Here is a 22,934-nt window from a genome sequence, read left to right on the forward strand (position 1 = left end):
TGTTTGCCACATGAACCCGCTGAACTTCAGCGTCCATTGATTTGCCCCAAGCGTCATCCTGCCTCGCAGAACCCTCATCTGGTTCATCCACTTCATATATTAGCCTGGTTACAGGCTTTCTGCACATTCTGGCTAAATGGCCACTGAGGTTACAATTTCTGCAAACTAACTGTTGAAACCTGCAAGTCAAGGCAGCATGTCTGCCCCCACATCTCCATGAACTGAGAGTCCCATTGTTGTGAACAAAAGAGCTGTTACAAGGCATTCCTCGCTGATTGTCCCTTTGACTGCTCTTGAGCACCCTGTCAATGGCCCCATCCCGGGCCGCATTGTCCACTGCAGGGGTGTAAATGTCTGTTCAGCCTGCCATTGTCTCTGTTGGAGACTTACTCTTGGGTCTATTGCTGCCTGGGATGTGTCGAACTGCCCTTGCCTGCCTGCGGGGCACTGTGTCGCGTTTATGATATTGACTCCCTGATCCATCCTGGAGGCAGAATTGCGCATGTATATTATCTTGGTTTCCTCCTCCCCCGCCATAAAAGTCTGAGCTATCAACGCTGCCGCTTTCAAAGTCAAGTCCTTGGTCTTAATTAGCTTTCTGAAAATCCCAGCATGACCGATGCCCTCAATAAAGAAATCCCTTAGCATCTTCCCCCTGCAGGCATCTGTGAACGTGGAGGCTGGCCAAGCGCCGGAGGTCCGCAACGAAATCTGGTATGCTCTGTCCTTCCATGTGTATGCTGCTCGCCAGTTTGAGGTGCTCACCGATTAGTTTTCTGAGCTCTTCAAAGATTTTGTCGGCCGGCTTCTCAGGTGCTAGCAGGTCTTTCATGAGCACGTAAGTCTTCGGTCCACAGCTGGTCAGCAGACGAGCCCTTCGCTTGTCAGCCACTGCGTCTCCCAGCCAGTCCTTCGTGACAAAACTCTCAATGAAATCGTCCCAGTCCTCGCCAACACAGTAGCGTTCATCTGTGCTGCCGGTGGCCATTCTCATGGGTCATTGATTCCCGTTTCTCGTCGCCAATGTAACGTCCTTACACAATACCATAAATCCACACGAGACACATTCTATGGACGAGGTCACCCCATGACCTGAACCTTTATTCACAGGACCAAGAAGTGATGACCCTGCGTGGGACCTCCCTTTTTATATACCTGGATGACCAGGTGAGGAGTGTCTCCCACAAGTTCACCCCCTGTGGTCAAGGTGTGCATTTCTTACATATATACAGTATTGTAGTGTTACATACATGACCGATTCAATAAAGAAGTCACTTTCTGTTTACAGGAGAACACACACCTTGTTGTTGCAGATATGGTAATTGCTGCATTAGAGAATGTGAAATGCAGCATCTTGTATGAACAAGCAGAGCTGAGAGAAGATTGTCGCCTGACAATTATCCAGACCCCAGCAGATGATATGAGCACTTGTATTAAGAAGGAAGCACATTCTGACTCGGTGAACTCTGCGGACAGTGGTTATGGATGTAAGTCTGGAGCTGCCTTATGGTCGTTGCTTTGTGAACGTCATTCGAATAGAAACGGTTGGCTCTTGTTCGACTCCGTCCAATTTTTAAACATTGTAGAAACAAAAAAGGCAAATATTTGAGTCTCAAAAATTGATAAAGAAACTGAACATCACTTGGTTGTAGAATGCAATGACAAAGTCAGAGCAAAATCAACTCCTTGGGAACAGTGACTGGTGCATATCAAATCCTAGCACCTCCATTGCAGAATTAGATTTGAGACCTCTGGTAGAGCAAAGGCCTATTGTATCCTATAGAAATGGATCCTTCTGTAAGCTGGTGAATACTATGAATTTATTTAGCTACTTTTTGCTGGACAATCTCAGCAAAAACTGTGTTTATAAAAGACCCAGAGTAGAGTCCCAGCTCTTGGCCTATCTTGATAACTTTCAAAGTGGGAACGAGTCTTGTGGTCCCCTGCTGCACCCTTTTCAATGTTCCCCATCATATGAGGAGACCTAAACTGGACATGGTATCTTAATTGATGTCTGACTAAGGTCTTGTACAGGGTGCTCGCTTGCTCGTATTTTCTCTCTCTCGCGCGTGCGCGCGCCTTTTCCCCCCCTCCACCTCCATAAACTAGTTTATTATTTATTCTGAATCCTCACAGCTTTGAGTTTAATTAAAATCCTTTTAATGTGTGACTTTGTCAAAAGCCTTTTGGGACTCCCTTCATGTTAGGGGGCTTACTACAGTCCACTTGGGTTGTCACTCCTGCATGGTCACCCTTTTAAGGGTTTTATGCTCCTTCCACTGAAGTGTTGTTGAACAACTTCTCTCCATCTATCTCCTTTTAGTTGTTCCCTCACTTATTGAATTTAGCCTTTTTAAAATTATGTACCTGGTCTTGAATATTTCTGATTCCCAGATAATAAACTTTATCATTCTGAGGTGACTGTCCCCTAGGGGTGCTACAACTTGCGTTTACTAAATCATTTATGAAAGACCAGATGGAGATGAGCATTGCTTCTTGTGGCTTCCTTGACTCACTTAATCAAGAAGCTGTCAAGCATTACATGTTCTAACTTCAACTTGGGATATCCCAGTTTATATTGGGTTGCTGTGAAATCCCCTTAAAATAACTTTCCTGTTTTTGCATAACTTTTTTATTGCATTATTGAGAAAAATGTTCACTTTCCTATGTCGTCTCCGCTCTCTCTCCCCCACCCCTGTGATCGCTTTGACTTTATTTTAGTATTCGCGTCTACTCTGAATAGTTTGTATTGTAGCTTTCTACCTCCCAATGTTCCCTGATCTACATGGCTCCAATAATTTGTTGTATACGCTTTATCTAAACACACTATGCTCCCGAATTATGTATTAATTTCCATTTGCATGATTAACCATGCTCCTGAGATTCCCTCATGACGCAAGGTCTGGCATCTTTTATTTCTAATGCTTCCAGCACACACTCTTTAGATTTGCCTCCTCTCCCTATTCCTAGTTTCTGGTACATTATGTCTAGCTATTTTTGCCATACTGACCTGTTGACTGCATTCTCCCCTGCTACCTGTCTTGTCTGGGATCCTGTTTTCTCCTTGCCCCTTTTCTTTCTCTGTGCCACCCCCCCCCCCCACCCCCCACCCCCCACTCCCCACCACCTTCCCAAGGTCTGTACAGTTGAGAAAATTTTCTATTGTTGTCTGTGTTCCTCAGCAGTCTTTTTGTATCTACTTGGTTTAAGTCTAGCCTGCCTCTCCTGTACCAGTCTTTTTTTATTCTGAAAGGATTCCCAGTTATTTATGAAGGCAGCATTGTTCGGTCAGTAATTCGTTTATCTCCATTTCTGTAGTGTATATAAAAAGTGTCAATTGTAGGGGTAGTGTCAATCAGAATATAAACTGTAGAGTAGGATATGGCTTCAAACTAGTAAAGGGCAACTTTAGGACTGAGATCAAGAAGATCTTCATACAGCAAGTGACCAACACTTGGAATGGACATCAGGCAGAGTGGTAAGATTAAAAACCATGGGTACATTAAGAAATACTGCAATGGGTAATTTGTAGGATCTTAATGGATGAATTAAGATTAGCCAAATAGTTCTCCATTTTAGTGTCTGCTGTGGCTCAGTGGGTAGTGCTCTCGCCTCTGAGTCGTAAGGTTGTGGGCTCAAGTCCCACTCTAGAGAGTTGAGCGCATAAATCTAGGCTGACACTCCAGTGCAGTGCTGAGGGAGTGCTGCACTGTCGGAGGTGCCATCTTTCGGATGAGAAGTTAAACTGAGGCCCCGTCTGTGCGCTCAGGTGGACATGAAAGATCCCATGGCACTATTTTGAAGAAGAGCAGGGGAGTCATCCCCAGTGTCCAGGCCAATATTTATCCCTCAAATCAACAAACAGTTTATCTGGTCATCATCACATTGCTGTTTGTCTGAGCTTGCTGTGTGCAAATTAGCTGCCGCGTTTCCCACATTACGACAGTGACTACACTCCAAAAAATACTTAATTGGCTGTAAAGCACTTTGAAGCGTCCAGTGGTAGTGAAAGGCGCTATATAAATGCAAGTCTTTTTTTTTTCTTTATCTGTAATATCTTATCAGTTTCTGTAAATTCTCCAACCACCTTGACAGCAGAACATTGGCTCCTGAAGTAAAATAACCTTGTGGAGAATTTTGAGAAATGATATGTTATTGGTTGGGTTCTATTGGTCTGTGTTTTTTATTTTACAGGTGGTTCTGTTACCCAGTTGGATGGTTCTTCTGATGCTGGCTCCAAGTCCCTGTATGAAGACAAACAAAATGGTGATAATGCTGCTGTTGGTGCTGATGACGATGATGATTATGATGATTTTGTGATAATAGGTACAGGTGTCAGAATAGAACTAGGTTATAAATCCTTTACCTCAATTTAGTAAAATGGGGGAAGAGGTGTAATTATCAAATTATTATGGGGGGTGGGGGGGGGGGAAGGCGAAAGAGAGGAGCTGTATTTTCATTATCTCTGCATCCTGTTTTAGGAGAATGACTTGTGTGAGCTGCACTTTCAACTACTCTAATTCACTCTGGGGCTGGTCTCTGGAAGCAGTCTGAACTCTATTATATGAAAAGACACGTGGAACAAATGCATGGGACCAGCTTTGTATGCTGACAGCGTAAAAGCATTTACACTCTAAATGTGTAGCTAACTGTAGACTTGTGGGTCTCCCATCGGCTACACTGCATAATGTGAACCAGGTCAGGATTCTGAAACTAACCCTGTTGGATCTACAATGCTATAGGTCTGGCCTCTGATTATTTTATGGCGGGATACCCCTGAGCCTGCAGTTAGCTGACCACTTGTACTATAAAAGCGGCTTAAATATGACTGTCAGCCACCTCCATTTGTCCATAACAATTCAGTAATAGCAATTTGCCAGTGTCTTAAAGATCTGTTTTTACAAATTCGTCTGCACTAGATTTATCTTTTTGCGATCTCTGGAACATTTGTGTTACAAGTAGTGTTATATAAGACATGTACTGTGGATGGGACTGGATGCCAGGCTGTAACTGCTGATTGTGCTCCGAGGGTGAGTTTATTGTGGGAGATCACTGACTTTGGCACTCAGTCCTATAGTGGCATCAGAAATCAATAGAGTAAATCAGTAGACTGCATTTCAAATAAATTTGAGAGTTCCTAGTAAAATACCTCTTGTTTTCAATTCACATTTTGTGCTACAAACTAATGTCAGAGACCCACTCTGTGCATTTGGTTTTTAACAGGACAGTCCATGTTTTAGTATGTGGTGGTGGTTTCAATATTTAATCATTAGTCTCATGTAAGCTTTTGTTGAACAATGTATCCTTCCATGTGAAGAGGAAGGGAAAGAAATGTTGTCTTTTGACATTTACTCATTTCTTGGACTTTTGTTTAAATTACAGAATTTGATGACCTTGTCTTTAGTTCTGATGGTCCCTTGAAGTCAATAGAAAGGTAAAGGATTTCTCTCATTTTGTCACTTCCCTTTTCCTTCTCTGGCAAGTCCCACGTCCATTGTAATAAATGGGAACTGCTACCCTTTTAAACCAGCAGTTCTTGGACAGTGCGTTAATGAGGATTGTAAAATGTTACCTTCAGTTACACTTTAGACTGCACACAGATCCTTTTTTTTTCTCTTTCTCTCTCTTCCCTTCCCACCCCATAAGCTGTTGTGGCTATGTCAAATGACAATTTCAAAACTCAAATTGATATATTTGTGATAGCTAAGTTTATTGGTTCCATATTCCTCAATGTGGTTAAATGGAGGGGCTATGGAAGCAAGGTGGTCAAGACACAGATCTGCCATGATCTAATTGAATGGTGCAACAGGCTCACGGGCCTGAATGCCTTCCTCCTATTTCTTGGATGTATCCATGTACTGAGAGACTACTGGTAAAGGAGATTGTTCTCTTTTGGCAGTTGCTGACTCCTGCTGTGGTACAGTTTCACAGCACCAGAAACTGTCTGGTATCTTAACTTGAGTTGCTGTTCTCCATTTGTGGAGAATTGTTTTGAGTCAGAGTTGGTAGACAGGAAGTGTTGATTGGTGCATTTTCCAGAAATTTGCATTTGAACCAAAGAAAAGTCCAAAATTCTTAAAGGGGTTTTAAAAAAAAAAAAATGTTTCCAGGTCTCCTTGGGGAAAATAAATCTAGGGTACAAATGTTTTTAGATTAAAAGTTATAGAACCTCTGTTCTATTGCAGATCTCAAAAGGTTTCCTGTAAGAGAAGGGGGACCGGACAATATTTGACTTCAGTTTTACCGGCTAGTTGCTCCAGAACAATATTTCCATTCTCCTTCCCTGCAGTAGAGGGAGAACTGGCATTTGTAGAGCAGCTCATCACATTTCAGAAATGCCCCACAAAGAGCTTCACGTACATTTAGTTACTAGGTGAACAAAGCAGCTAACTTGCTTGGCAAGGCTCCATACTTGTCTTGCTTGCTTATTGCACAACCCTGTCTGTTTTTTCTAACAATCATCTTGTTTGCAATGCCATGGCAAATGGAATTTGTGCTTTAAAAACAATCTTTGTCTCAGGCACTGTTTATCTGCTGAATATTTGGCTCGCCGACTATTTAAATCATTCAGGACGACATGGTTGCCTTTGGAGACTGAAGTACATCATCTTGATGCAGTGGAGATGGTGCTGGATAAAGTACGTAGCTAATATGTTGCAATATTTTTCCTTTAACATTCCAATGTGCGTAATCTGAATGAGATTTCTGTTTTTAAAAACCAAGGGAAAAGCCCTTGCATTTATATAGTGCTTTTCATGCAGTCCCAATGCACTTTATGGCCATGAAGTACCTTGAAGTGTAATCACTGTTGTAATGTTGGAAATGCATCAACTAATTTGTGCACAGCAAGGTTCCCTAAATAGCAATGTGATCATGACCAGATAATCTGTTTGTGATGTTGGTTGAGGGATAAATATTGGCCAGAATGTTGGGAGTAAAACTGAGTCCTGGATCTTTTGCGTTGGCTGAGGGGGTACACGGAGCCTCGGTTTAATGTCTTGACCAAGCAATGACACCTCCGACACTGCAGAACTCACTATTGCACTTGAGTGTCAGAATAGATTACGTGCTCAAGTCTCTGCAGCGAGACTAGAACCCACGACCATCTGACTCGAGGCAAGACCACATGCATACACATAGCCTGTTTCCATCTGAATCCTTATTCAAATATTCCCCTCCGACCCCCCAACAGCCTTGTCCCATTCTGCCTGTGCAACCTGCTGTAGCCATGCCTCAGCCAGAATTCGTCTCTCTGGTTTTCTAACCTCTGGTCCTTTTCCCCACAGCCTACTCTCTAGAACCCCCTGCCTAAAACCTTGTCCCTTCTCTCCCTGCAATTAGAAGTCTCCTCAAAACCCATCTTTGAATTGCTTTTGATCATTATTCCTAACTCTTCTGCTTGGTGAATATTTCTCTTGTTAGGCCCTTGTTTTTGTTTTACCACATTAATGGCAATGTACACTTGCAAGTTTCTGCCACCAGCTACACCACCCCCTGTTTTGCAAATTAACTGGCCATGCACTCAACTGCATAGCAATAGAAGGCATGAGGGAATGTGACCCCTCAGAAAAAATGACAATGCTTCATGACTTCCATTGTTAAAATCTATGGCTAATTAGCTAGGAGCAATGGAACTCAGCCAGTCCCTTTCACGCTCTCCTGAAAGTTGCAGTATGTAAGTGAGTTGTCAGATTTGGAATTTGAGTCGAGGATCATTTGAAAAAAGACTTTCATTTCTATAGCACCTTTCACAACCTCAGGACATCACACAGCACTTTACAATCTATGAAGAACTTTTGAAGTGCATTCATAATGTAGGAATCACAGCAACCATTTTGCATACAGCAAAATCCCAGGAATGAGTTTTTTTTTTTAAATTGTTGGTTGAGGTGTAAATAATTGCCAGGAGAACTCTCCTCCCTCTTTGAGAAGCGCAATGGGATCTTTTATGTTGCCCTGAGGAGCCAGACAGGGCTTGTTTTAACATTTCATCTGAAAAGCCGACACCTCAGCACTCACTCAGTACTGTATTGGAGTGGCAACCTAGATAATGTGCTCAAGTCTCTGGAGTTGGACTTGAGCCCACAATCTTCTGACTCTGAAGCATGAGTGCTACCAACCGAGTCACGGTTGACCCTTTTGAGATTAACAAAAAGCAACAAACGCAGATACTGGAAATTGAAATGGAAAATGCTGGTGACACCCAGGTCAGTCAGCATCTGTGGTGAAAAGAGGTGTGGACCCTTGATCAGATTTTGTCTGATCTTCAGTGTATTTCCAGCATTCTGTGATAAACTTCCCAACTCCTCCTTGTGCAGTAGTAGGCTGTTTTAATTAGATTATTGCACAAATGAAGTGACCTAAACCATGTGATTGCTGTGTGCTGGAGTAGTACTTCAAAAGTACTTCATGGACTGTGCTTCGGTACTTCCTGGGTGTTATGTTTTCAATGGCCCAATAGATCCATTTTAAGCTAGTTCCACCATAGTCCATACTTTGCATTTTTTAAAACTTCTGTCCAACATTTGCTCTTTTCAAATTGTTCTTTTCACAATCCTATACTTCATGAAGTGAAGTAGCATATATTGCATGCAGTAGGTTGGCATACATTCTAGTATTGATTTCTGCTCAGATCTCCAACGGTGCTTGCTCCTTATTGCTATGTGGGGTTTGCCAAATCTAGCCAGCAGCCCATGGTGCAGATGGTGATGTATTTTCCATGCTGGGGCTGATTTTTGGTTTAAACTGATGGGGGACCTCAGAATTTGACATTGCTTGGCCCATTGTACCTGGCACTCTTGTAGTTCAGTAAAATAGGACAAGACCATGCAAGTGGCATTAATTTTATGGGCAAAATGAATTTTAAAATGGGGGTGAGAGCTAGGAAGCCTAAATAAGCTGAAACCAAGAGTGATAAATACTGAGCCCAGATTATTGCACAGGGAGAGAGGCTTTTTGTGCACTGCATGAGAGTTGATCTTGCCCCCAAGATACCACCCCTCCTCTTACAAACATAAAATGCTGAAAGTATGTAGCACATCTGTTGGTATGTGTAAAGAGAAAAAAGATGGATTAATGTTGTAGGTGTAGACCATTCTGAAGGGCTACTCTATTGCAAGGAAGATCCCATCTTTTTTACAGAGACATTGATCCATGTTAATGTAATGTTCTTTTTCCCCTCCAGTTTCTCCCTCTGAAGGACACATTGCCTGGTGCTGAAGAGTCAGTGGATCTGACAGCAGACTTCAAGCTAAACTCCCGATTGAGGGGAACTGCAGACTGGGCCCCACCTCGCTTTCAAATTCTGTTCTTCATCCATGCACCACAGAAGTATGTACAGTCGGGTATAGCTTTCAGCATGAGTAATGTGTGAAGTAAAGCAGTTGAGAGTTTTGTCAACTAGGTTAATAAACTTTTTGTAGAAAGAAATTTAACACCTTGCATTTGGTGCCAAATTTAGATTTTTTTTTTTAAATCTTGCAAATTCCATTTTTCAGTAACTGGGGTTAATTTAATTAAAGCTATTAAGTATTCCTGAAGACTGTGGTAATTATTCTTCCAGTAGCTGAAGAACTGCCAAGTGGGCTAAACAGCTTTCTGAAGCGTCACTAATATTAACTGCCGGATTTATCGTTTACTAGTATTTGGCACTAGTTTGCATAGATTGCTAATGAGCAATTTTGTTTGAGACTGAAACTGGAAATGTAAAGTAAGAGTGAAACTCAGTAGAATGATTCCAAGCATTATATCACCGTGCAAATTAGTCTCTCTATATATTATGACTCTGGATGTGGATGATGTTGGCAAGGCTGCATTTGTTGCCCATTCCTGCTTGCTATTTCACAGGGGATTGAATCAACAGCATATTGTGTTCTGGAATCCTGTACAGACCAGACCACAGAAGGAGCTCCAGGTTCCCTTAGCTGAACTACATTAGTGAAGCAGTAATAATTTTATGAATATCCAGCAGTTTTTATGGCAACTCTTGTGCTAGCCCACAAATTGTCATTTATTTAATTCACAACTTATCATGGGATTTGAACTCTCAACCTCCTAGGATTCTAATCCAGTGTCAGGACCAGTAGGCCACTGTATGGGATATCATGCCTTTTCTCTCCACACTTTTAATGCAGGGAAGCTGTTTTCAGTTAATAATGCACTGTGACAGTAACTCTAGAGTGGTGCTCTTGTCATGATCCTGCCCTCTCCATTAAATGAACTTTCCAGGCTCCTATTGTTAATGGCTTACTTTGGTCCAGCACCATGCGTCTTCCTTTCAAAACTGCCTTCATTGCCCAGCTCTTCAAAAAACCCATTGTCTCCAACTACAGCCCTCATCTCCAACCTGTTATGTCTGTAATGCACTTCTGAATTACTGACTCATGGAGTCAATGTGTTGTACTCCAACTGTAGTGACCTTGGTCCTTTATTCGTAACTCCAGAGTGAGGCACAAGCATGGTAGGCAGCCTTTATACTGGGCCCTGCACACCTATGCAGGTGACCCTCCGGTCTCTCACCATAGTGCCCTCTGGTGGACAGCCTCTGTCGCAGGAAACCCAGGTCTCCACCAGTTGCACCCTCTAGTGCTGCCAGCATAGTATATACAGTGTAAAACTTATTGATAGTACATCAGGTAACAAGTTTCCATCTTATGCAACTATACAGTGACTACAGAGTATATCTATAGACTGCATATATAACACAAACCTGTCTTGAATCCTTGAATATGGTGTTGCTCCCCAGTTCCATGATATGCATCTCCCTGTTTGAATCGCAAGTCTGGTTTCTGCTCTGTACACAGCATTGAGGCTGCCTTATTTAGTCACTAATCATTTTTGCTGTAACCATGCCAATTGTCTATTTTAAATTCTTGATCTCACCACAACATTCAACATGGTAGACCATGCCATCCTCCCCTCGTAACATTTCTCCATGGGACTTCCCTTGTGTGGTTCCACTCCCACCTGGAGGGTTATTCGTGAGCATTGCAGGACAGTTCATTGGTAGATTTTGAGGTTGCCTTTGAAAATGGGGAGATGTGGTAAAGTGAAGGGATGATTATTGAAGTGTTGGGGTGTGATGATTGGTGTTTACTTGTGGTGGAACAGAGGTGGGAGAGTCAGAAGTATTTAGTGGATGACGCTTGGGAGGCCATTGAAAATGACATTACAAAAGTTGAACGTAGAGGGGAAAGATGTGAATGAGGATTATGACAGTGATGGGGGCAAGGGTGGTTTTATTGTTGAGGTGGAAGTACTTGGTCATGACTGGGCTTGGAGTAAGGTGAAGCTTTGCTTGGTTTTTGAGCAGGATGTGGGGTTATGTACTCTGGTTCAGGCAGGGCAAGCAATAGAGGGGGTGGGGTGGTAGAAAGAAAGAATTGCTCATGTGACTGGTGTTGAAGTTCCAACCCCATCATATTGGGAGCTATGGGTCAAATTAATTTAATTCATAATGAAGTAAGAAACCTTCTCTCTCAACCTGTTGTTTTTTTAAAAAAATGACAAGTCAATTAGAATCCAATGTTTTGACCTTATTGCCAAGGATAAACATGTCTCTCAAATGAGGCATGAGTGAGTGACTTGCATCATAAAAAATGTAATTTTGCTGCAGGACTCCTGCCTCACTCCACTCCTGTTTCCATTATGCAAGTGACTGCGAACCAGTCCTTTTTAAGTGTGCATTGCTTGGGAACTGCGGCTGGTGCTGCAGGATGGTGGGAATATGCAGCTGTACTCTGACTCTCTAAACCACGCCAAATTATTTTGGATTGGGAGAGTCAGCTCCTCGTGTTATTGATGATGCATCCGTTTCTGCAAATCAGTAGACTTGTACACCCAGATGCAGCAGATATCGTCAAAGGGAAACCAAATTTAACAGCACAAGGCTGAGTCTTAAATGAATTCGGGCTCCCAGAATTTGAATTTGAAGTGCTGTAGTGTGTAATATGCTCTGGAAAAGATGCAAATTAGACACCCTCCACCTCCAGAGATGTTTCAAAATATCATGACTAAGACCTTGATGCCCAAGCCTTTGAATTCAGCTTCTCGAGGAAAGATTTGGTGATGGTAAATTGCCTGATGCAGCTCGTCTTTAAAGGACTGATGACGACCTATCTCAAAATGCAAGTGCCTGCGTGGACTTGCTGTATTTGAACTAACCTGGAACCTGTGTTCCACCTTTCCCTAATCTGTATATAATCGTTGGAATACTTTTTATTAAAAAAAAAATTGCTGCTGTTCCCAGGTAAGGAAAGTGATTTATTTAGATCAAAGCAAGAACCTAAAGTGATTTCTTGATCTCAAAGTAAATGCTTGATTTGATTTTGTTTGCAATTACAGGAGAGAAGCTGTTGTAGCTGCTCAGAATTCTATGTGTGCTGGTTGTGGAACGCCAATCGAATCCAGTAAGTAGCAGAAAGTGCATCTGATCATGTATGGCCCCTTTTGACTATACAGATCCTGAGTTCATTCAGTCACACAAATGTGAGACCAAATAACTTCTGTGCTGTTTATGATTTTATATTTACCTTGTGTGACTCTCTAGGTTTGTTGAGCTTTTCAATATGCAGGCCCAGCACACACACCATCATCATAGGCGGTTCCTCGTATCGAGGATGACTTGCTTCCACGCCAAAAAGGGATGAGTTCACAGGTGTTTCAATGAAGGACCTAATATTCCAGGTCCTGAACTACATGTTAAAGGGTGGAAGATGCCTTCGTGTGGATATTTTTAACATGTGGCTGTTGCACACCAGCCACCATGATATCTACTATAGTCTGCAAGGCTCAAATGGGGGAGGGGGTGTTATGTGGTCTCCTTGTTTCTCCTACCAAATGCACCAACTCAAATTTATCTATATTGAAATTAATTTGCCATTTACATGCCCATTCTACAATTTTGTTAATGTAGTCTTGTATTTTGTCACATCCTCTTTCGTATTAACTATATCCCCTAATTTGGTGTCATCTGCAAATTTTGATATATTTCCGATGTCCAAGTCAATTATGTAAATGGTGAACATCACTGGTCTTGGCACCAATCCCTGTGGAACACCATTTCTCACCTTCCGGCCAGTCTGAGTAACTACCTTTAACCCCTACTGTTTTGTAGCCAGTTTGCTATCCATTCCCCATACTCTACATGCTCTGATCCTAGTATGCTATACTTTGATCCATGTGCCTTGATACACTTGCCAAATAAAATGTCAAGCTCCATTTTGAAAAGTTCAATTAACTCGCTCCCTCAAAAGGTTGTGGATACTAAGTTCCAGATTTCCGCTACCCTTTGTGTGAGATGAAGTGCTTCCTGAATCCAGTTCTAAATGGCCTATCTCTAACTTGATTTTCCCCCATCGGAGGAAATAGTATCTCTGTATCTACCCTATCTAAATCATTTTGAATACCTCGTTCAATCATCCCTCCACCGTCTAAATTCAAAGGAATACAAGATGTTGATGCAACTTGTCCTCATAGTTTAACCCTTTAAGCCCTGGTATCATTCTGGTGAATCTGCTGCACCCCCTCTGTTCCACACTCCCTTTCTGAGGTGCAGTGCCCAGAACTGAACAAAGTTTTCCAGATGGAATCTGACCAAGGCTCTGTATAACTGAAAAAAGTGAGACTTGTATGCAAATAGTGCTTTTCATGATCACTGGATGCCCCAAAGTGCTTTACAGCCAATGAAGTACTTTTTGAAGTGTAGTCACTGTTGCAATGTAGGTAACGCGGCAGACAATTTGCACACAGCAAGCTCTCACAAATAGCAATGTGATAATGACTAGATAATCTGTTTTGGTGATATTGATTGAGGGATAAATATTGGCTGGGACACTAGAAGACCTTTGCTCTTCTAATTCGGCCCTCTTGAGCATCTCTGATTATAATCGCTCAAGCATTGGTGGCCGTGCCTTCTGTTGCCTCGGCCCTAAGTTCTGGAATTCCCTGCCTAAACCTCTCCACCTCTTTCCTCCTTTTTAAGACGCTCTTTAAAACCTACCGCTTTGACCAAGCTTTTAGTCACCTGCCCTAATTTCTCCTTGTGTAGCTCGGTCTCAAATTTTATGTCTCGTAATGCTCCTGTAAAGTGCCTTGGGACGTTTCATTACGTTAAAGGTACTGTAATAAATGCAAGTTGTTGTAATATTTTAGCATTCAACAAATATTTTGGAATGGAACACTTTGTCTGATTTTGATTTTATTTTTTCTGCAGGATACATCAAAAAGCTCCGTTACTGTGAGTACTTGGGGAAGTACTTCTGTGAGTGCTGCCATCACAATGAGGAATCCCCAATCCCTGGCCGAATCCTAATGAGGTGGGATTTCAGCAAACATCCCGTTTGCCATTTCTCCAAACAGCTGTTGGAGAGCATATGGCACGATCCACTATTCAACATATTCTACATCAACAAGTCTCTTTATAGCAAAGTAAAGGAACTGAGAAAGGCCCAGGTACATGTGTGGCTATTTATGTGGGGGTGGAATGATTAGAATCTGTGCATTTGATTTAGTTATTGATGCAAGTTAGAAATGAGTGCTAATAAAGGAAGGGGATCTTAGTTTATTTTTTATTCTTGGGATTATAGGCAAGGCTGGCATTTATTGTTCATCTCTAGTTGCCCTTGAAGGTGGTTAGTAAGCTGTTGTCATGAACTGCTACAGTCCATGTGGTGAAGATGCTTCCATAATGCTGTTGGGTAGGGAGTTCCAGAATTTTGACCCAGAAAAGGTGATGTATGTCCAAGTCAGGATGGTGTGTGGCTTGGACATGATGGTGTTCCCATGCACCTGCTGCCCTTGTCCTTCTAGATGTTGAAGGTGCTGCTGAATCTGTAGATAGCTATTCACATCAGTATGCAATAATAGATTTTTTTTTCTTCCTCCCCCCCCCCACACACAGGAACTTCAAGAGCAGTTGATTCACATCAAGAAACTTCTAAGAACCTGCAGATTGGCTGAAAGGTACCATTTTACCCCCTCCCCCATATAAAATATTACACCTAGATAGTTGGGTAATTACACCACTTGTCTAAATGACTGGTTAGATTGAATTGGACAAGTAGTAATCTGTCTGAAGTGATCTTAAAAATGGAAGTGTATAGGGTTCCTCCTAGTTTATTGGCTGTAACATACCTGTACAGGTTACTGGGCATGGTCATAAATAGCAGCTATTTCATTCCTGCAAGCTCATAACATGAGAAATAGGAGCAGGAGTAGCCATACAGCCCCTCCAGCCTGCTCTACCATTTATATACAGTTTTGGCTGATTCGATCATGGAACCTGGTCCACTTCCCTGTCTGCTTCCCATAACCCCTTATTCCCTTATCGGTTAAGAAAGTGTCTATCTCTGCCTTAAATGTATTCAATGTCCCAGCTTCCACAGCTGAGGCAGTGAACTCCACAGATTTACAACCCTCTGAAGAAATTTCTCCATCTCAGTTTTAAATGGGTGGTCCCTTATTCTAAGATTATGCCCCCGAGTTCTCGTCTCCCATCAGTGGAAACATTCTCTCTGCATCCACCTTGTCAAGTTCCCTCATAATCTTTTATGTTTTGATAAGATCACCTTTCAATCTTCTGAATGCCAATGAGAAGAGGCCCAACCTACTCTACCTTTCCTCATAGGTCAACCCCCTCACCTCCCGAATCAACCTAGTGAACCTTCTCTGAACTGCCTCCAAAGCAAGAATATAATTTTGTAAATATGGAAACCAAAACTGCATGCAGTATTCCAGGTGTGGCCTCGCCAATACCCTGTATAACTGTAGCAAGACTTCCCTGCTTTTATACTCCATCCCCTTTGCACTAAAGGCCAAGATTCCATGGCCTTCCTGATCACCTTGCTGTACCTGCATGCTAACCTTCTGTGTTTCATGCTCAAGTACCCCAGGTCCTGCTGTACTGCAGCACTTTGCAATCTTTCTCCATTTTAAATAATCACTTGCTCTTTGATTTTTTTTCTGCCAAAGTGCATGACCTCATCTGCCAAATTTTTGCCCACTAACTTAGCCTGTCTGTCCTTTTGCAAATGTTTTTGTCCTCCTCCCACATTGCTTTTCCTCCCATCTTTGTATCATCAGCAAACTTGGCTACGTTACACTCGGTCCCTTCCAAGTCATTAATATTGATTGTAAATAGTTGGGGTCCCAGCACTGATCCCTGTGGCACCCCACTAGTTACTGATTGCCAACCTGAGAATGATCTATTTCTCCCGACTGTTTTCTGTCAGTTAGCCAATCCTCTATCCATGCTAATATATTACCCCCAATCCCGTGAACTTTTATTTTGTGCAGTAACCTTTGATGTGGCACCTTGTCAAATGCCTTCTGCAAGTCCAAATAGACCACATCCACTGGTTCTCCTTTATCCACCCTGTCCGTTACATCCTCAAAGAATTCCAGCATCAATTGTTGTTTGCTGTACGCATGCTAGAAAATGTAAATTCACTTTCTTTTAAACAAGTGATTGTCAAATGCGCATGCGTATGTGCTGATGATGTATGCCTACTCGCACAGTAATAGATGAGCCCAATCTTGATTCTTTGGGTGGCCAGTGCACCGAATCCCTTTTTGTATGTTGATTTTCAAACTTGGAGGGGGCCCCCCTGCAAACACTGGCACACTTCAAGTACAAGTTTTGCTGTGAAAGGCTGTTACTGTTTTTTTTTATTATCCATCTAAAATTATTACGCAAAATAGGATTTTCATTGAGTTTCATGAAGGCGAGTCTGCTGACTGTTTTCAATCATACAGTAAGAACCCATGCTACCATGTTTCTGAACCTTCACAATACAAATTTTGGGATCCCACTGCAGTACTTTCAATCATGTTTTAAGTTGGATGAGTTTTGAGCTATTTGATTCTGAATTTTCCCAATTCACACTGGCTAGCTTAACCCTCATGTCTTAATTTTTCACTATTTCTCATCTCCCTTCCTCTCGAAGCTATCAACTCCTTGCTGAGTATAGTTTCACAGGAGCTTGCCACCCTCAACCAACAACCTAAGGCATTCATACTCTCTCTCTCACACTCTCTCTCTCTCTCTCTCGCGCTCTCTCTTTCCCCAGCACACCCTCCCCCAACAAAAAAGCTGTGGCTAGGTCAATTGAAAATTTCAAAATAGAGATTGAATTTTTTTTTAAAGTAAAGGTTGTAGAACCAAGGTGATGGATGGAGTTGAGCTTCAGATCAACCATGATCTCATTGAATTGGCAGAACAGATTTGAGGGGCTGAATAGCCTAATTCTGTTCCTATGTCTTTTCTCTTACCCGCCCCCCCCCACCCCCACCCTGCATAATGCCACTAAAAACTAAAGTCTGAACTGTTCACTGAGCAATGGTTTTCAAAGTGCAGTCAACCATGAATGCCAGTAATGCAAATTCAAGCAGAATATTTTCAAAAGGCTGTGATGAAAATAAATTGCCATTCTAAAATCACCTCATTTGTATAGTGGAGTGGTCTTTAGTGGGCAGTATTGCATAATTTATTTCCCAGACACACTGGGGCCAAAATTAGAGGAGCTTAACTAGGGGTAATGGCCTTTTTCCCCCAGGGGCAGTAGTGCCCCAGACAAAACTGTCCGAGCTTTTGGGGGCGTTTTGCTGGCAGCGCTGTGCCCTGTGGTTAGCGCACCGGGTCAGTGCGCAACAGATGTCATCGACGTGCGCACAGACCCCTATGCGGAATGCGGGGGAAATTACCCTGCAGGCTGCAAGGCTGGAGCGGGCCGATGTCCGCACCAGCTTTGTGGTGCGCTGACGTCCGCCCGGGTCGCTCCTTAAAAGGGAGGCTATGTGCTCCCCGGACTGTCATTTTATTGTGTCAGCTGACTCTTTGGTCAGCCTGACAATGGTGGCCCTCTCCTCAACAGGACCACCAGCATGCAGCCTGGCACTCCCTTTTGGATGCTGGGCTACTGGCCGGTGAGCGCATCCCTGGTAGCCCAGTGGCGGCCACCAAAGATCCTGCATAGTGCGCAGCGGCCCTCCCCTTTAACTAAGGGGAGGGGCATTGTAGCAAGTCGGCGCTACGCGGAGCTTCCACGTGGTGCTGAACTCTGCACCGGGCCCACTCCCTGGGAGAACCCCTCCTGAGGTGGAGCGCCTGGGATAGTGCTATGCCTCATTTGAGGGCTCAAAGCCCAATTGTGTGCCGGGGGCAGGACCTCCAGTCTGGGCGGTAAGAGTCATGGGCCTGGAAGGTTACTGCCCCCAAACATGGCGTGGGGCAGTTTCGGTCCCACTGAGCCTCTGTTTATCCTCTACCATTGTCAGAATGACTTGCTGTTGCTTGTTCTAATGAAGATGCTGCATTCGATATGTCCAATTCTAATTTTGGTCTGTCTGTTTAAATTTGGCAGTGCAATGATAGAATTCTGGCAGATACATGCCCATCTGACGGAGGAGCTACACCTTTACTCACTGAATGATCTGATGATGGTGAAACGAGGCCTGCTGGTTCCGGGCCTGAAAGATACTCTGAGAAATGTCCTTGCTCATGTGGAAAGTTGTGAGGTAAAGCCGGCTGAAGTCTAGGCGGATGAGCTATTTATAGTCTTGCTGTCAACCCCTTGGCTAGGTGATAGCACCCTGCCTCTGGAGTGGGGTTTGAACTCATGACCTTCTGACTCCCAAATCTGAACACCATCTAGGCTGACACTACAGTGCAGTACTGAAACGATCGTGCACAATTGGGGAGTACTGTCTTTCAGATGAGGGGTTAAATCAAAGCTCCTAGACAGACATCCTTTGGCACTATTTGAAGAAGAGCAGAGTAATTCTCTAGACAATATTCCTCCTTCAACCAACATAACTTTAAAAAAAAAAAACATTATCTGGTCACTTATCTCATTGCTGTTCGTGGGACCTTGCATTGCACAAATTGGTTGCTGTGCTTGACTACAAAACAGCGACTGCACTTCAAATGTAATTCATTGGCTGTGAAGTGCATTGGCATGTCCTGAGATCGTGGCAGGTGTTTTATAAATGCAAGTTCGTTCTTCTGTTCGGAAAGGAACTCAAACTTTTGCTAGGGAAATGAGTGCCACAATTTGGATTTGTATAGTGTTCCTCATGTAAAAGAACATTTCAGCACTTCATATTCACTTTGAAAATACTGAACTTTAGTTTCGAGTCCAAAATGGTAACTTAAGGTTCCCATCCGCAATCTCAAACCTTTTAAATGATGCAACATCATCACTATTCAGGAGTGATGCAGAATATGACTTGCCTTTATTACTCATTTTAATTGAAAATAGCAACTTTTCAAACTTGTGTAACATTCTTTTTGTGGAATAGAATACAGATCCAAATAAAGACTTGGGTAATTTGCTCATGCCTCCAGCGTTCATGGCTCTTGAGCAGAACCATTAAATGTATTTGTCATTCAATGATTCAAGTTCATGTGTCGATGGAATAGATTAGACATTGTTAACATGAAGATGCTGCTTGTTTTAAATGTTTCATTTTTTTTTTCCATAGTTGTGTATGGCCAAGGGCTTCATCTGTGAGTTTTGCAGGAGTAGAGATATTCTCTTTCCCTTTCAGACCGATCAATGCAAGCGATGTTGTGGTGAGTACAATTCTTTCAGGTGGCTGTTTTTCAGGGCATCTAGCATCAATATAAAACACTTAAACATTAGTAAGACAAAGGTCCTACACCAGCCTGTTCTCGCCGCACAGTACTGCTCCCCAAACATCAAGATCCACGGCATGGCCCTGGACAACGTGGACCACTTCCCCTATCTCGGGAGCCTCCTATCAACAAGAGCAGGCATTGATGATGAGATCCAACACTGCCTTCGGCCGCCTGAGGAAAAGAGTGTTTGAAGATCAGTCCCTCAAAACTGTCACCAAGCTCATGGTCTACAGGACCATAGTAATACCCACCCTCCTGTATGGTTCAGACATGGACCATGTACAGTACACACCAAGTCGCTGGAAAAATACCACCAGCGATGTCTGCGCAAGATCCTGCAAATCTCCTGGGAGGACAGATGCACAAACACTAGTGTCCTCGTCCAGGCCAACATCCCCAGCATTGAAGCACTGACCATACTTGATCAGCTCCACTGGGCAGGCCACATAGTTCGCATGCCAGACACGAGACTCCCAAAGCAAGTGCTCTACTCTGAACTCATCCATGGCAAACGAGCCAAAGATGGGCAGAGGAAACGTTACAAGGACACCCTCAAAGCCTCCCTGATAAAGTGCGACATCCCCACTGACACCTAAGAGTCCTTGGCCATAGACTGCCCTAAGTGGAGGAAGTGCATTCGGGAAGGCGCTGAGCTCCTTGAGTATCGTCGCCGAGAGCATGTAGAAATCAAGCGGAAGGAGCGTGCAGCAAACCAGGCTCCCTACCCACCTCTTCCCTCAACGACTATCTGTCCCACCTGTGACAGAAACTCTGATTTTCGTATTAGACTGTTCAGCCACCTAAGAACTCGTGCTAAGAGTGGAAGCAAGTCCTCCTCGATCCTGAGGGACTGCCGATGATGATGATGATAAAACACTGTATGCAGTGTCCAGATCCTGAGTAAAGTTTCATCGTATGTGTCTGATCCAATGTCCTAGGGGGAGTGTTTGCTAGTGCTGTTGGGGAGGAGTTAAACTAATTTGGCAGGGGGATGGGAACCAATGCAGGAAGACAGAGGGAAACAAAAAGGAGACAAAAGCAAAAGACAGAAAGGAGATGAGTAAAAGTGGAGGGCAGAGAAACCCAAAGCAAAAAACAAAAAGGGCCACTGAATATAAAGGGGCAGCAGGAGGGGTCAAAACTAAAAATCATGGTTTAAAAATTAGGATTAAAATACTCTACCTAAACGCATGCAGCATTCGAAATAAAGTAAATGTGTTGACGGCACAAATCATTACAAATGGGTATGATTTGGTGGCCATTACAGAAACATGGTTGCAAGGTGACCAAGACTGGGAATTAAACATACAGGGGTATCTGACGATTCGGAAAGATAGACAAGAAGGGAAAGGAGGTGGGGTAGCTCTATTAATAAAGGATGATATCAGGGCAGTTGTGAGACGATATTGGCTCGAATGAACAAAATATTGAATCATTGTGGGTGGAGATTAGAGATAGTAAGGGGAAAAAGTCACTGGTGGGCGTAGTTTATAGGCCCCCAAATAATAACTTCACAGTGGGGCAGCCAATAATCAAGGGAATAATGGAGGCATGTGAAAAAGGAACGGCAGTAGTCATGGGGGATTTTAACCTACATATCGATTGGTCAAATCAAATCGCACGGGATAGCCTGGAGGAGGAATTCATAGAATGCATATGGGATTGTTTCTTAGAACAGTATGTTACAGAACCTACAAGGGAGCAAGCTATCTTAGATCTGGTCCTGTGTAATGAGACAAGAAAAATAAACGATCTCCTAGTAAAAGATCCTCTTGGAATGAGTTATCATAGTATGGTTGAATTTGTAATACAGATTGAGGGTGAGAAAGTTGTGTCAAACGAGCGTACTATGCTTAAACAAAGGGGACTACAGTGGGATGAGGGCAGAGTTGGCTAAAGTAGACTGGAAACACAGACTAAACGGTGGCACAATTGAGGACCAGTGGAGGACTTTGAAGGAGCTCTTTCATAGTGCGCAACAAAAATATATTCCAGTGAAAAAGGGTGGTAAGAAAGGGATAACCAGCCGTGGATAACCAAGGAAATAATAGAGAGTATCAAATTAAAGACCAATGCGTATAAGGTGGCCAAGGTTAGTGGGAAACTAGAAGATTGGGAAAATTTTAAACAACAGCAAAGAATGACTAAAAAAAGCAATAAAGAAAGGAAAGATAGATTATGAAGGTAAACTTGCGCAAAACATCAAAACAGATAGTAAAAGCTTTTACACATATATAAAACGGAAAAGAGTGACTAAAGTAAATGTTGGTCCCTTAGAAGATGAGAAGGGGGATTTAATAATGGGAAATGTAGAAAGGGCTGAGACCTTAAACAATTATTTTGCTTCGGTCTTCACAGTGGAAGACACAAAAACCATGCCAAAAATTGCTGGTCACAGGAATGTGGGAAGGGAGGATCTTGAGACAATCACTATCACTAGGGGGGTAGTGCTGGACAGGCTAATGGGACTCAAGGTAGACAAGTCCCCTGGTCCTGATGAAATGCATCCCAGGGTATTAAAAGAGATGGCGGAAGTTATAGCAGATGCATTCGTTATAATCTACCAAAATTCTCTGGACTCTGGGGAGGTACCAGCGGATTGGAAAGCAGCTAATGTAACGCCTCTGTTTTTTTAAAAAAAAAGGGGGCAGACAAAAGGCAGCTAACTATAGGCCGGTTAGTTTAACATCTGTAGTGGGGAAAATGCTTGAAGCTATCATTAAGGAAGAAATAGTGGGACATCTAGATAGGAATAGTGCAATCAAGCAGATGCAGCATGGATTCATGAAGGGGAAATCATGTTTAACTCATTTGCTGGAATTCTTTGAGGATATAACGAGTATGGTGGATAGAGGTGTATCGATGGATGTGGTGTATTTAGATTTCCAAAAGGCATTTGATAAGGTGCCACACAAAAGGTTACTGCAGAAGATAGAGGTACGTGGAGTCAGAGGAAATGTATTAGCATGGATAGAGAATTGGCTGGCGAACAGAAAGCAGAGAGTCGGAATAAATGGGTCCTTTTTGGGTTGGAAATTGGTGGTTAGTGGTGTGTCACAGGGATCGGTGCTGGGACCACAACTTTTTACATTATAGATAGATGACCTGGAAGACGGGACAGAGTGCAGTGTAACAAAATTTGCAGATGACACAAAGATTAGTGGGAAAGCGGGTTGTGTAGAGGACACAGAGGTTGCAAAGAGATTTAGATAGGTTAAACGAATGGGCTAAGGTTTGGCAGATGGAATACAATGTCGGAAAATGTGAGGTCATCCACCTTGGGGGGGAAAAAAAAACA

The 22,934-nt window shown here is 42.9% G+C and overlaps 1 protein-coding gene across 2 annotated transcripts in view; it reads left to right on the forward strand.

The window, feature by feature from the left end:
* The window catches only part of rubcnl (rubicon like autophagy enhancer), a 40,504-nt gene that overhangs the window by 15,572 nt on the left and 1,998 nt on the right, over nt 1-22,934 (forward strand). The window contains exons 4-13 of one of the 2 annotated variants that reach the window (XM_070894082.1): nt 1,289-1,487; nt 4,195-4,326; nt 5,383-5,434; nt 6,521-6,638; nt 9,185-9,330; nt 12,343-12,407; nt 14,213-14,451; nt 14,900-14,961; nt 18,360-18,513; nt 19,480-19,570. In XM_070894082.1, the coding sequence (XP_070750183.1) occupies nt 1,289-1,487; nt 4,195-4,326; nt 5,383-5,434; nt 6,521-6,638; nt 9,185-9,330; nt 12,343-12,407; nt 14,213-14,451; nt 14,900-14,961; nt 18,360-18,513; nt 19,480-19,570 (1,258 nt within the window). The remainder of the gene's footprint in view (nt 1-1,288; nt 1,488-4,194; nt 4,327-5,382; nt 5,435-6,520; nt 6,639-9,184; nt 9,331-12,342; nt 12,408-14,212; nt 14,452-14,899; nt 14,962-18,359; nt 18,514-19,479; nt 19,571-22,934) is intronic. The other variant, XM_070894083.1, reaches the window with a different exon arrangement.

Source organism: Pristiophorus japonicus, chromosome 11 (assembly GCF_044704955.1).
Source record: "Pristiophorus japonicus isolate sPriJap1 chromosome 11, sPriJap1.hap1, whole genome shotgun sequence".
In the NCBI taxonomy this organism is placed as follows: Eukaryota; Metazoa; Chordata; class Chondrichthyes; family Pristiophoridae; genus Pristiophorus; species Pristiophorus japonicus.